The sequence below is a fragment of the Zootermopsis nevadensis genome, unplaced genomic scaffold, assembly GCF_977971745.1.
Source record: "Zootermopsis nevadensis isolate Lab colony 2312 unplaced genomic scaffold, Znev_1.0 Znev_ptg000004l, whole genome shotgun sequence".
Classification (NCBI taxonomy): Eukaryota; Metazoa; Arthropoda; class Insecta; order Blattodea; family Termopsidae; genus Zootermopsis; species Zootermopsis nevadensis.
Genome location: NW_028259136.1, coordinates 6,724,435 through 6,738,733, shown reverse-complemented (window position 1 = coordinate 6,738,733; position 14,299 = coordinate 6,724,435). Strand labels below are relative to the sequence as shown.

Here is a 14,299-nt window from a genome sequence, read left to right as displayed (position 1 = left end):
TTTTATTATTATTTTATTTAGTGTTCTGTCTGACGACAGGTCCATATGAACAGGATCCTTCCATCCTTTTCTCGGACTGGGACCTGTTCATATACGTTCTTGGCAGATGATCCAGAAGTGGTTTGCCATTGCCTTCTTCTGTGTGTGAATGGAGTAATTGTTGGGATGCCACGGAGGAAAACTCCGTGTTGCCTAGACCACGGCCTTGCCCAACACAAGTTACAAATTCGGGCACCGCCGGGAATCGAACCCGAGACCCAAGGATTACAAGGCCATTAGGTAGAAAGTAGAAATTCTTATAGCTGGCTGGTCAGTAGTTTTCGCTAGCTTTTTTATTGTTCTTTTAAATGTATCCAACTGGCATAACGAATTGAAGCAGTTGAAACATCAAGGGTTAACTATACTCGTGACTTCCAATTGCTGTATTTTTCCTTGGCGCCACTGTCTGCGGTAATATTGCGAACTGCGATCGATATAATTGCCTCAGGCATCACGAATCGTCATTAAACTGGTTGGACCCGCAAAATTGCTCGTTTGTACGTGCATTACAGAGGCGAGATTCTCTTTTGATGTCGTAATGAAAACATAACATTTTTGGGTGCAGTCAGAATGTGTTTGTAGAATTATCTTTTATTGTTTTTTTTTTTGTTTTCTCGTCCTACTTTGGGCAATTTGAATACAGTCTCCCTCGAAGGCTATTTTTAAACTCGTCCTCTACACAAACTGATGGGAATGAAGTTCCTGAGCTGTTAATGTGTTTAACAAGGAAGTTATCATCAGTTCTGACGTAACCTTGGTACCCCAGGTCCGACAGTGAAATTTGTTACCAAATTACAATTTAGGTTTCCTTTTTGCGTTTGGACTTGAGTTCTCACGACTGCGATTGTGAAGATGGCTGTCTTCTGGGTTGTTACGCCGCTTAGGTTGGTAGAAGCCAGCCGACGTTTCAGAGGTGCTTGCTGCCTCCATCATCACGGTGATTAAGAGTGCAAATTGCAGAGGACGTTAATTGTTATATTCTATGCCGCGAGAACCTGATATCTCTCCCCAGGTTGGATATATTTAATAATTATTTAGATATGCATGGACATGCGTGAAGATTTAATGGGGAATAACGTTTCGGAAGAATTCGTTTTATCCGCGAATTTACGCACGACACGTTAAATTGTTTTTGTGTTTCAGGTTGTCGTTATAGGGGGCAGTGTGTTGGATTCGGTCCTAGCGATCAAGGAGAACTCCATATTGGTAAGTACATAGCCCTTTTATTTGAAACGTCCTTGAGTGAAGAGTCATTGCAATAGGACTCCATCTTCAGGGCGGTATATTTCTCTGTACTGCGTCAGAACTCAGAAAACATCTTCGCCGCTGCGAGAACCTCAGAGCCCATATCCTTAATTTTAGTTTATTGCGAGTAAGGGATATGGGAAGGGTGGATTTAGTCTAATTTTCGCCACGCACAAGGGCTGATCTTACAGGCTCAGCGATGAATAAAGGGAATTAAGGTATTTGCCAGAGCAAGCTGTCCACAGTCCCTGGAACACTTTGTACGACAGGCTTCGAACTTTTGAAATGGTTTTGGAAGTTTCAGGAGCTAAGTTCGTAGTCTAATGTTCCTTTTCAGGCGTTCAATTGGAAGCGTTATATCCGACGGTGGGAAGTTTCTTTGTAAAAGCCACTTTGAGTTTATCACAGACAAGAACAACTCATAGCTTAGATCTGTCAGGAATGCAGCCAGTAATCTAAAACTGGGGTTTTGAAATGTATTGATATTATAATTGGCGTTTTTCTTTGTCATTTTATGTTGCGTAGTTTTGAATTAACCCCCCCCCCCCCCCCCACACCAATTTATTTATTAACAGTTCTGTTTCTCAGCTGTTTTTTATTCACAGATTTTCAATTCTTCCTTTCCTTTGCTTTTGTTTGATTTTATTCGGGTTATTTGAGATCTCGTATTTTGTGTTTATCTTCGTGTTTAATATATTTTCTCATTCACCGTTTTCTGGCATTGACAATTTCATTGTCACTTTTTTATCTTTTCCAAAGTCATTTCTGTCTGTAGACGAAGTTCATCTCTTTTTTATCGACTGTTTACCTAAAATTTTTGTATATTTTACTGTTAATTTTTTCCACGAGACTTTTATACTTTATTTAAGTGTTTCAATGTTTCTTATGTTTGCCTCGCCTACATTTGCATGTTTTCTCATCGTATTGTATTTTCTGATTCTTTTTCTCTTTACAATTGCTTTTTCTTCTGATTTACATTTTGAAAGAGCCTTTTACATTTAATTTGATTGTGCAAAAATTACCTAGTCACACGAAGTCTGTTTTTAGTGTTCCTAGTTTTGATGTATAAACATTTACCGTTGTATGGTTTCGATGTTTATACATCGCTGTTTTAAAATGTTTACATCTTTTTAATTAACTAGCGTATTGAAATATGAAATACAGATTCCTCTCTTTATCGCACCAAATCGTGTGTATTACAGTATGCTCCAAAAATATGTATGCACATTATAATACGGAATATTAACCTTGTTATGGATCTCCATGTTTTATGTTTACGGACGACATAACTTATGGTCATTTTGAACAGCTGTACTACATTTTGCTAATGTCCCGATGTTGACGTATGTAATGGTTTATTTTATTAAAACGCCTTTATTTCACTCATTGAATGTGTGTGTACCTCTTTTTGGGACATTCCCCATGTGCTCATTTTGATTAGGCTGCACCAAACGTATTTATCTGAATAGAACTGAAACTGCATGAATGTGTCTGTTTAAATATGGTCCATTACGCAACACGTGTGTGCCTGATGGCGTTGGCAGCCATGTACTAGTTGAGGCTTGGGCTCGCCGTGAGCGCCTGGCTAACGACGCATTTTATGAGATCGGTTCTGCTGTGTTCCATTGTGTGGAGTAACATTTAACCACCAAATGAAGACATTATATTTTCCGGTTTTCCAAAGTGTTAGCCAGGTTAAGACGGCTAACACGAACACTCCGCTACTGATTAAAATATGATTGCAGGTGTGCTGTCAAGTGCCAGGTGATTTTGTTTTGAGAATCAATTCTGTTCTGAATAGACCAGAGGGCCTGATAGATGATACCCGAACAAGAATGGGATTGGCCGTGTTCCTTACATGCTACATCCCAGAGTTACCTATTCGCTGTGTATTTCCAGTTTTCGGTGCCCGTATTTCTTGAGAACAAAACGGTAGATCTACATAAAGCAAACTCATGTAAGGTTGGGTTAGGTTAGGTTAGGTTAGGTTCCAAGAAAAGTGTATTGTGGTCCTTTGCCGACGTTGGCTTAATGTAGATAAACAACCGAAGTTTCATAGCGATATTATTATTTTATGTACATAAGTTGTGAATATTTTGTTTATATACACATGACGTATATAAGTCATAACCACGGCGACGTCAAACAAGACGCGGAGGGTTTGATTCCCAGGATCCAATGTCACCGCGAGCAATACGTACGTCTGAAACCGCATCGGAAAACACGCGAAATAAGGCAGAAATGTAATTAAAATGTTCCATCTCGTCTCGATATTGTTTCTGTATTCCATTTTGAAGATCGTGGTTTACACAAGGGCCGTAGTTGAAGTTAGGGCGAAGTTTAAATATTTTTGGGTCAGAGTTTCTCATTGAAACGGCGTCTTTCAAAGGGCCGGGTGTCATGAGTTTGTGTTTTTCTTTATTGTTTCGTTTATTTATTTTTGACTCTTGTTATTTTCGTTCTCGCTGCAACACGTACACTCGAAATAAAAGTTTCTGATGACAGAATTGCGAAGACATTTCTCCGTCCTCAGGAACTAGACTTGAGGTAGTGAGTGAGTGGTTGGCTGCCTTCCGAATCGTCAGCTCTGGACTCTACGAAGTTATAAGAAACTAAGCTCCCATGTGGAGGCAGTCTTTCCGTGGATCAATAGAGATGAGGGCAGTGTTACTGGGATCTCAGATAACGCACGTGAATCCAGCATTGTCCACAGCTTCTGCAAGTTGATAACATCAAATATTAAATTCTTAATATACTAGAAAATAAATTGCTTTGTCGAATTTTTGTTGTCGTGCACAGGAGACGGAAATGTTGGCTCAGTTCAGCAAACAAAAACAAACAAAACAAAAATTATTTTCGCCAGAACCGCCAAGAACAGCTGTCAACAAACAGCCGATTGCAACTGCACAGTGGAAAAGTGACTCACTATCAGCGGCAGCTCTTAGCAGTCGAAATGGAACAAAGCGAGGAATCATCTACACGGTGATGCCACTGTCCTGAACGCGATGAATCCAATCCAAACCCAAAATCTCGAATTTCCTAAGTTTAATTTTAATATCATGCCATCTACCTTCAGGTCTTCCGAGTGGTCTCTCACTTTCAGGATTTTCAGCGAAAGTATTTTACGAATTTTTCATCTCCCCCGTGCGTGTTACATGCCGCGCCTATCTCATCCACGTTGATTGATCGCCGTAATAGTATTCGGTGTCTCGGATGTTCCTGGCCGACCGCGAGGCGTACGCTTGGTCGCACGGGACAACGATCCTCCCCCCGCTTCAGAGAGGCAAGTCTTAAAAGATGTCTCGAGTCTGCCTCTTATACCAGTTGATTGAGTTTCTTAAAACTTTGTAATGCACGTCACGCCTTTGAGCACTGAGATGAATTTAAACGATTTTGTCATGGCGTACGTGAAGATGTAATTTACCGTCTGCAGACTTTCGGGTGCCATCTCTCGTGATTGTTCTACACTGGAAGTATTCACTGGTTATCATAGGTTGTCATTCCCATACGTCGAAAATCGGGCGTATTAGGTTTTCATGTCCCAGAATCGGAAGCCAGAATAAAGCTGGCGAAGTTATGAATACATGTATTTTTCATCTTCATGGATATGGTTGGGGGATTTGATTGATTGTTTGTTTATTTAAAACAGTTTTTTTTTCAACGTCACAGTTTATTTAGCTTCGAATAAAAACTTGTGGGGGGGGGGCATGCAGTGTTGTGGAAGCAAGCGACTGTGGTCTGCTTGGAGTTGGCGTCTCTCTGTTTTCGACACGACGTCCAGATCGGCTCTGGGGCCCACCCAGAATCCAACGCAGTAGAATCTCCTCGGGCTAAGGTTGACGGAACGTGGTTATGATTACCTCTATCTGTTATCGATGTTAACAAATGTCTTAAGCTTTACGTGAATCTCCTCCTACGTTTTCATAACTTAGTGCTTAGTTATGAAGACGGAAGATGACTGTCTTCTAGGATGCTACGCCTTGCAGTCTGGTAGCCGCGTGCACGGCTTACGAATCTCCTTGATGTTTGAGGTGGCAAGCACCTCTGAAACGTCGGTAAACTACTGCACGGCGCAACGTCCAAGAAGACATCCATCTTATTCGGGTTTGTGTTTCATGAACATTCCGTTTTAAACAGGCCTTATTGTATTTATGGTTTTATATCCGGATCGCGCACCATGTTTTGCTAACCTGCGTTCTGGTCTTCGTAACGCATTGGTAGATTAATAAGTCACGTCTGTAAGAAGTCGCAGTGTAAAGCATTAATATCGATACTGAAGATCGATGGTTCTGTGTTCGAGAATTATTTATGAGGAAACTGTGTGGGTGGGTTGTAGGTGACTGTACAGCCATCCTTGTCGTAGCCTGACCTGTCCTTGTCTGGTTGAGGGAGATAACGTGATCCTCCGCCCTGTAGCCCTCGTTATTTTCCTCCCCTCGGGGCTGGATCGATATCACTTTCAGCGCCTCCTTATATTATCGGACCTAGCTTATGTTTGCATCGTTCATTCTGTTTCTGCGATATGAAAATGATTCGATAACTCGTCGTTGCTTACAAGATTGTTCTTGAACATTTTCAGTTATCTTCCGTTCATTCTGCGATGTCCCCCCCACGATTAAGCCATTGCTGAGGCATTTAATTGAGTAATTTTTTCGGCTATTTAAATTTTTTGTCCCTCTTTCTTCAACTACTCACGTTATTTACACGTTATAAGAGAGGGACTTAACTGATTAATTAATATTTTGGTTATTTAACGACCAAGAATTAACTGCACATTTTGTATTTTCGTCCGCTATCTAGAAGCTTAAAATTTAAAATTTATAAAATTATAATTTTTCTGTTTTCTGTCTGGGTGGGAAACTTGGTTTTTTTTTTTGTTGCCATAAGCTAAGAACATTCACTGGAAGTGTTTGAGAACAAGGTGCTGAAGGGGGAAGGATCAGGAAGGTGGACAGAATGAGTATGTTAATAATTTGTACTTTTCATAATTTGTACTTTTCATCAGATATTATTAAACTTTTCAGATCAAGTAAAATGAGACGAGGGGCGTATGTGCGACGCAAGAGTGAGATGAGAAATGCATACAAAATTTTAGTTAGGAAATGTTAATGGAAGAGATCCCATTGGAGAACTGCGTGTAGATTGAATTAGTTTATATAAACAGCTGATGCTATTTTTCATCGAAAGAGGTGCCTTAGTGGTCATAATTAATGAACCGAGAACAGGTAGGGATTTGGAAGGAGCGGTCATATTTTGTCTCCTAGAGTCACTACTGAGAATCATGAAAACAGGAGGTAGGGAATTTAAAGAAAAAAATTTCTCAAAATCGACTGTGAATTCTGATGTTATAAATCACAAGGGGTTTGTAGGATGGATGGACAGTTTCCGAAGCCCATTCAGCATTTATTACACTTTATGTGATGGGAGACCATTTTTAATTAATCCTGTAGTGAATGCAGGCTAAAATCTAACTAATTCTTCTTGTGTATCCGCGTACGTCAAGAAATCAGTCTGTGCATTCCCCCCCCCCCCCCCCCCCCAAATATTTGAGATAAGCTAAAGTATTTATGCCCTCATTTTTTTGGAATGCCCTCACAAATCAGGTTTTAATTGATGAAGAGAAGATAGTTACACGTGAAATTAACTGGAGTTTTGCACTTATGTACAGCAGTCGTCAAAATTATCCGATATAAATGAAAATTTAAATGTTTCGACTGTTTTTGTAGGATTATTTAATATTAAAGTTTATTAAAATCTGGCCATCCTTTCGTCAATTTCTTCATGCGTGCTTTGAAAGATGATCAAGCTGTACGTCACTTTTGATCTCGGTCATTTGTATGCGAATGCAGACGACATTCAGAAGTACAGCTTTTAGCTTTTAGCTGTCTCATTGTTCTGTTGTTTCTTATTGTTTTTGTTGTCTTATGTTTTGTTGTGTCTTATTGTAGGACCACTGCCACCGGGTAAAAACCCATTTGCAGTCAAATAAATAATAATATACGAATTAACTCTTGGGTATTTTTACTCAAAGTGATTTTAAATATGTTATAATTTCTCTTGAACGTTTTATAAATAATCTACAAGTTTACTGACACTCGTAAGTAGCATGGCAAGAAGTCCATTGGTTTATTCATGTAGCCTTCTGTCTGCTCCGAGAGACTTGTTTTTGATGCACAAATGTTTGTTTTCCCAAACGTACGGAGTTCTTTGCACTGTAAACCTGTTCATTTTCTTTTGGCGTATAATATTCCATACAAAAGTATATCACATCTACAGGATGTTCCATTTAAAGCCCAACCCTAACACATGGACACCTTCAAGCACCTTCAGGCACAAATCAATATTGGATCGTCGTAGCTCTCTCCTGTTCTCGCAGCTGCTTTGTCTTCAGTGAGCTCTCGTCACCGACAGACACTCTCAGTGTCCCGAAATTCTATTACCGGTCGCTGTATTATTGACTAATACTGTTATTCCTTGTTATGATACGCATTACTAAATATTTCACGAACAGCAGCTAAAGATTTCTGTGCGATTTAATTTTCGAGGATGAATACGCTTTATGCTCGTGAATACTCTTATGTTCGTACCTGCACAGATGTCGCGCAGCGGCCTAGCAACGAGGGTGACCTTAATTTGAGCGTCACGGGAGGGGTTGGAAGAGTCTATTACACAGGGAGTCACGACGACGACCTGATTCTGGTTTAATTGTTGTATCATAGTGCGTGATTCTTGTTGGGTTACGTTTTAAATGGTGCATACTAAATATATATGGCTCGTCACTTATGGAAAACTTGGTCTGTGTGTCTCCCGGGCGCTGTGTTGTTGAACTAGCCAATTGAGAATTAAAGAAAGCACAGGGCTGATGCCAGAGTCTTTCATGATATAACTAAGAAGGAACCCACGGGTCTCTCCGAGGCTTACACAGGCCTAGAGTAACGTATACACAGAATGCAGACCAACGGAGTTCGCGTGTTGTATTTATTTTTCATTTCGTGTAATCAGTTTGTTTCAGGCCGTGCTGGCGTGGAACAATAATCATTGGCGGGTTTTATGATCACCTGGGACGTGTGTTAATACTGGAGATTTTCTGGCTTTAGATATCTCTTCTTGTTAAACATATACACCGTTTGATTTGTATTCATAGTTATCTTGAATCTGTCTTAAATTTACAGCCCACGTTTAAGACTGAAGGGAATAAACATCAGGCATATTTGGGCTCCTGAGGAAGACAGTTTTGCCTGGATGTATTCACAGACTAACGAACCATACACGCTAGACTGTTAGAGACATCAGATCGATTTTCGTGAAATTTTGACGTCATGTCAAGTTATTCAAAGTGCGTTCTGCGTTAATGGTAGATCTACATGCATGTTTTATTGAGCGAAATATTTGGTTGTGAACCGAGATGGTCGAGAATTGCGCGGCACAGTATTTAGTGTTGCCAGATTGAAGTCGATTGAGCTTCGATTCAAACCAAGAGCAAAAACTCTAAACGCGTTTTGGTTTACATACTTAGCCTATACGTTCACAGCGTAAGCACCCAGGACACTACAGCATGAGCTCATATCCCCTTTGAATTCTCAATATGTTTTATCAGATTAATTTCAGAATCGACAATTAATTTAATTCGCCGAAGATTTCTCTTTGATCTGTGAATATTTTGTGCATATTGGACAACGTTCAACAAAATTTAGGGGTCGAATAGTTAGGACTCTTGCTTAGTATTTTGGGAGTCTGGGGTTCAAATCCGTGACTGTTTTAATGCGGTTTTCTTCAATCCGCCAGGAACGTGCTGTGTTGGTCTCTTAAATAGGCCGCGGTTTTTCGTTTCTACATCCTTTCCAGTTCCTAAGCTGTCCCGCTACACGCCATATAGGCGCTTGGGGGAGAGAGGACGTATAGCTTCTACTCATTCTTAACCTCGGCACGAGATGGAGTTGAGTGGTCAACGTCACTCCCCGGCCGCGTTCTACCCCCGGGAAGGGAACCCGGTACCCATTGGACAGGAGGCTCGGTGGGAAATTCGACGCTTATATAATCTAAGCTACATACAGCATCGTTAAATAAACCACAAGTATAACGACATTATCGGAAGACAGTGGAACTATCGGAATTACAACGTAATAGTCTATGTCAACTCAGTTTTTCGACCCTTCAAGGGCCATTATCAGGAGTGAGGAACACACGAAGTAGTGTAAAATCGCTGACGGAGCTAATTTATTAACAAACTGTCTGTATGTGGTGAAATTGAAACGATTCTTTGGATTAACGTAAAGGTGTTACGTATTAATTAATCTTGGCTTTTACTTTCAAATATTAACACAGTATACCCCTGATGATGGCACGTTGAAGGGTCGAAACATGCTGGGTTTATATATAAATAAAAAAGAGTGTTCTGTTGTAATTTCGACTGGTTTTGTTGTGTACTGCGTAAGATATTTCAATGGTGAAAGCGTTTGGTGTTGGCTGCGATGTCTTAAAGCCTTCACTTCTGAGATATTAGTTGCTTTTGGCTGTGAACAGTGGAAGTACATGCCGTAGGTATATACCGGCGGTTCGCTGTGTATTATTTAATTGGGTCCCGTCAGTAGTAAAATGTAATTTTCAGATAAGTCAATATGAATACGCCGTGTAAAGAGGGAACACAATTATGGCGCCACACACTGTTGCTATGATAACGGGTAATGAAAACAAGGGAGGAGCGCTTTGCGAGTCGTAATCAACATTTAAATACACATTTCATGTTTACACTATACACTGCCTGAGTAGCTGTTGTTCTACAGCACAATGGTCGTTTTAATGTGCTCAGACCAACGTAATGTAACGCCTGCATTTTTTTAACCATTGAAAACTATACCAGCATTAACAAAAATAATACCACATACAATGAACAGTCCATCTATTAAACTAAATGCTTTAAAGTTCACAAAACGAACTTATAATTTGGAAGACATTTCCTCGTCTTGTATCCGCGTACTAAACAAAAGATATCAAAGATATTTTTTTTTTGAGATGGTAAAGTTGCGTCTTATTGTGATATAATAAATATATATTGTTTAAATCTTGTCCGTCTAATAACAATAAATTCTTAGTAAATATTAAAATATTACATTAATTAACATTTAAAATAAAATCGAATATTTCGATAAAGAACATCATTTAATATTTTAAATGTTAATTAATGTAATATTTTAATATTTAATAAGAATTTATTGTGATTAGACGGACAAGATTTAAACAATAGATATTTTTTTTATAAAAATCTACACTAAAGAGTGTTTTGACAAACTCTTGCTTCTTATTCGGGAAGTTCTGGGTTTAAATCTCGGTCTGGACACCTAAAAACCTGACGGGTCTTCGTGGTTTTTCTCAGCCCGTTTACTCAAATTCTGGGATAGAACCTTGAATTTGGTCATTAACTTTCAGATCCTTTCTAATACATTATTTTTCTTTAATCATCATATCATTCGACGCTGTTGTGTGATCTACTGGCAGCGTCGTAAAATATGCGAAGATCAGTTATTTTGTGCTATTTAAAGAAATAATCGTTGTTTACTATGAGAACGATTCGAAAATCATAAATACAAACTGAACAGTTAGTGATTTTTTAAGCGTGTGAGACATACCATTGGCCTTTGAAGGATTAAATACAATCAGATGTTTAATTTAATGTAACCACAATACAGATCAAGTTAGCGCAAGCTTCCATTTAAAATGTCATCTGAAAGGTGACATTGTGTATTTGCTCTCTTGACATTTCACGTGCTTCCCTGTGTTTGTCAGTTGGCGGAATTACGTCGCGTTTATTCAAGAGGCTTTATAGTTCACGCGCTGTTTCATTCCTCGTAATGAGCATTTCTCTTTGACGGTGATGCTGTAATTTATGGTCTTGGTTTTTTTTTAGTCCGTTTTATTAACAACGCTGAATAAACTGCCGAGTTATGTTAGTATGCAGAAGTGTCGTGACTTCAGTAAATTCACTGTAAGTTTGCCTTTATCTGACGCGAGTCGAGGACTGTCTGCACTGACATTAGAGATAAGTAGTAAGGGAACATCGCGGTCGAGTGGTTGGTACACCTGCTTCGAATTGAACAAGTACATGGTTAAAATATAAGCCTGGTGACCGGCCATCCTGACTGAGGGTATTTTTTTTGTATCTCCTGGTCGGATAATACCTTAAATAAGACCATGCCCGCTTCCTTCAAAATTCTTTCCACTCAATTATTCACTCATCTTTCCATCGTCTGACGCTACTGAATTACTGACAGCAGCGTTTAATAGAGCGTAAAAAAGCAAAGGGATCTTTATGGGACTCCATTGGCAGGGCTCCATATAACGTTCCACTTTATTATCACGTCAGAACTGCTTAATCAACTTATTATTCTATCCAGCGGCTGTCGGGAGACTTTTATCTCCTGGATAAAGGCGGCTGGGGTTAATGGCGTGTTGTATAAATACAACAGAATGCGTAGATCTGCATATCCACATGCCCATAATGCTTTATACACGTTAATAACTTCATATGTTTCCTTTTCGTATTAGGTACTTAGTCTATAAAAACTTTGGAACCGTTTACCGATATAGTTTATAGCCGTAGAACCTCTAACATGAGAACCGGGTAGCGTGTTTTTCTTTTTTAGTCCTTGGAATACGCGGTTATTATGAAAAGATAACTTGGCTTGGTACCAAATCAATTTTTGGCAAACAACCACCAAGGCTGGCCACGAAGAATGCTTCAGATACTCGTATTAGTATCGTCCCTTCTTTTTTTAAATTTCGGAGAAAGCGAGTATAATGAAGGCAGAACGTTCCCTCAGATACAGCGACAAGCATCAGTTACGAAGATAGTGTAGTTGCGTCATATTGTGATTTATTAAATTAAAATTAAATTATTTGGTTATTCCGTCAAATCACAATGTATTTAAAATAAGATAATTAAAATAATTAAAATATCATTCTGTGTTCCGTATCGAATAATCGATTTACAATTGGAACAGTTACAACATGTTTCGGTTTTATTAAACCATCATCAGGTGTAAAATTATATTAAATTTAAAACTCAATTACAATATGTTTCGGTTTTATTAAACCATCATCAGGTGTAAAATTATATTAAATTTAAAACTCAATTACAATTTTTTAAAATTTTTCGTAGTGTAGTGTAGTGTAGTGTATTGAAAAAAAAATTGTAAAGAATTGTAATTGAGTTTTAAATTTAATATAATTTTCCACCTGATGATGGTTTAATAAAACCGAAACATGTTGTAACTGTTCCAATTGTAAATCGATTATTCGATACGGAACACAGAATGATATTTTAATTATTTTAATTATCTTATTTTAAATACATTGTGATTTGACGGAATAACCAAATAATTTAATTTTAATCAGTTACGAAGTTCACATATTATTTTATACTCAGTAAAGAGACTGGCTGGGTTCGATTCGAGATAAGGACAAATGATATCTTCATTACGACGTCCAGACCAACTGTGCGACCTATCCCGCCTCTTAAGTGGATGGTAGGCAAGGCGCCCTTCTCCTAGTGGTAAAGTGGTCACCACCTGGTGTCCCATCCCTCACTGTTTTTGGTGGCGTCCATAGAAGTGTCTTTTTTATTGCTGTGGTAGCCTTCACAGGCCTACTGCAGCGGCCTTTGTATTGCCAGGGAACTGTTAAAATAGAAATGTTTTTATCCGACGACTGGCGTCCTTTTTGTCTCGCATAAAGCCCGCACGGTCATGTTTGTTGCAATTCACAAAGTAACATTAACATCCTAGTGTTTTGTGAGAGCAGAAATTGGGGTGTAGTAAAATTCTAGCGGCAGAAATGGCATTTTTAGTCAGTGTGAAGGGATGCAGACTTAACTGAGTAACAAAAATTGAAAATTAAGATACGCAGAAGGAATTAAATGTTTATTAAGTAAATGGAAGAACAGTTGATTAAATCTTTAAAGCTGAAATTTGCATAAAGTTGAACTTGTGGGTTTATGTGTTTGTTCGCTTATACCTCGAGAACGGATATGCCGATTTGCAAAAATGCTGCGTGCTAATTTTATTAACCAATAAGAGATCATAGGATGGCTACAACTCCGGAGAAGAGTGTCCTGAGATCGATTCCCGCTGAGGGCGATTCCTTTATCTCGGATACTGAGCACGATAGAAGAATAACACATAAAACAAAGTCGTTTGTTTAGAAGAGGAGATTACAGAATTATGATTATGATTATTATCATCTTCATCATAATCATGTCGTTATATGTTTTAAAATCGAAGAGATCGGATGATTACCGACATGGAACATTTTACAATTAACAAGTTAGAAAATAGGTTATGTTTTTATCCCATTACTTAATTCGTGTAGTGACGATTATGTACATGTTGATATAACAGCGAGAAACTGTAAAACTTACTCTAGTAAACGTTTTTCCACAAAACCTCAGATATTTGCTTCATACAGCAAGAATCCGAAGGCAAACGCTGGTCACTTACATCAACTCGAAGACTACGCGACAGAGTGCCCTCACTGCGTTCTTGATCGTTGACGATGTGAGTTCGTGTAACAACACCTGTTTATTTAATTTTGTTACCGATCAGTCAATAAGAGAAGACTTTGACGTGTAGACGTAGTTTGTATCTTTCTGGTATGTATTTATCTTGATGCTAGCTGCATTGGTTTCAGTGTGACTATTTTACAATAGGTTTATTTATAGGATAGGATCGGATAGCGGACGTTTGTGTTGGCGATATTTAACTTTATAATTTTAGTATGGGAGGTTATGTTTCGTTGTTATCATGTCGTATATGCTGTAAGCTTGAGTAGTTTCTTGGCTTGATTTCTGAACAATGTATTTATGTTGTTCAGACTTAACGTAATTTAAACAAAATTGTGAAATTGAAATAAATGTAAAGGATTCTGATACATAGTTTGAAGCTTATTTTGAACAACAATGTGACGCGAGAACTGTAAACAGTGACGGTTTAACAGCGATGACGTTTGCATTCTCACCAACACA

The 14,299-nt window shown here is 38.6% G+C and overlaps 1 protein-coding gene across 5 annotated transcripts in view; it reads left to right on the top strand.

Annotated features, from left to right (window-relative positions):
- LOC110828757 (uncharacterized) overlaps positions 1-14,299 on the top strand; it is a 161,582-nt gene that overhangs the window by 16,510 nt on the left and 130,773 nt on the right. For all 5 annotated transcript variants that reach the window (XM_022061756.2, XM_087342704.1, XM_022061757.2 and 2 more), the window contains exon 10: positions 1,183-1,245. In XM_022061756.2, the coding sequence (XP_021917448.1) occupies positions 1,183-1,245 (63 nt within the window). The remainder of the gene's footprint in view (positions 1-1,182; positions 1,246-14,299) is intronic.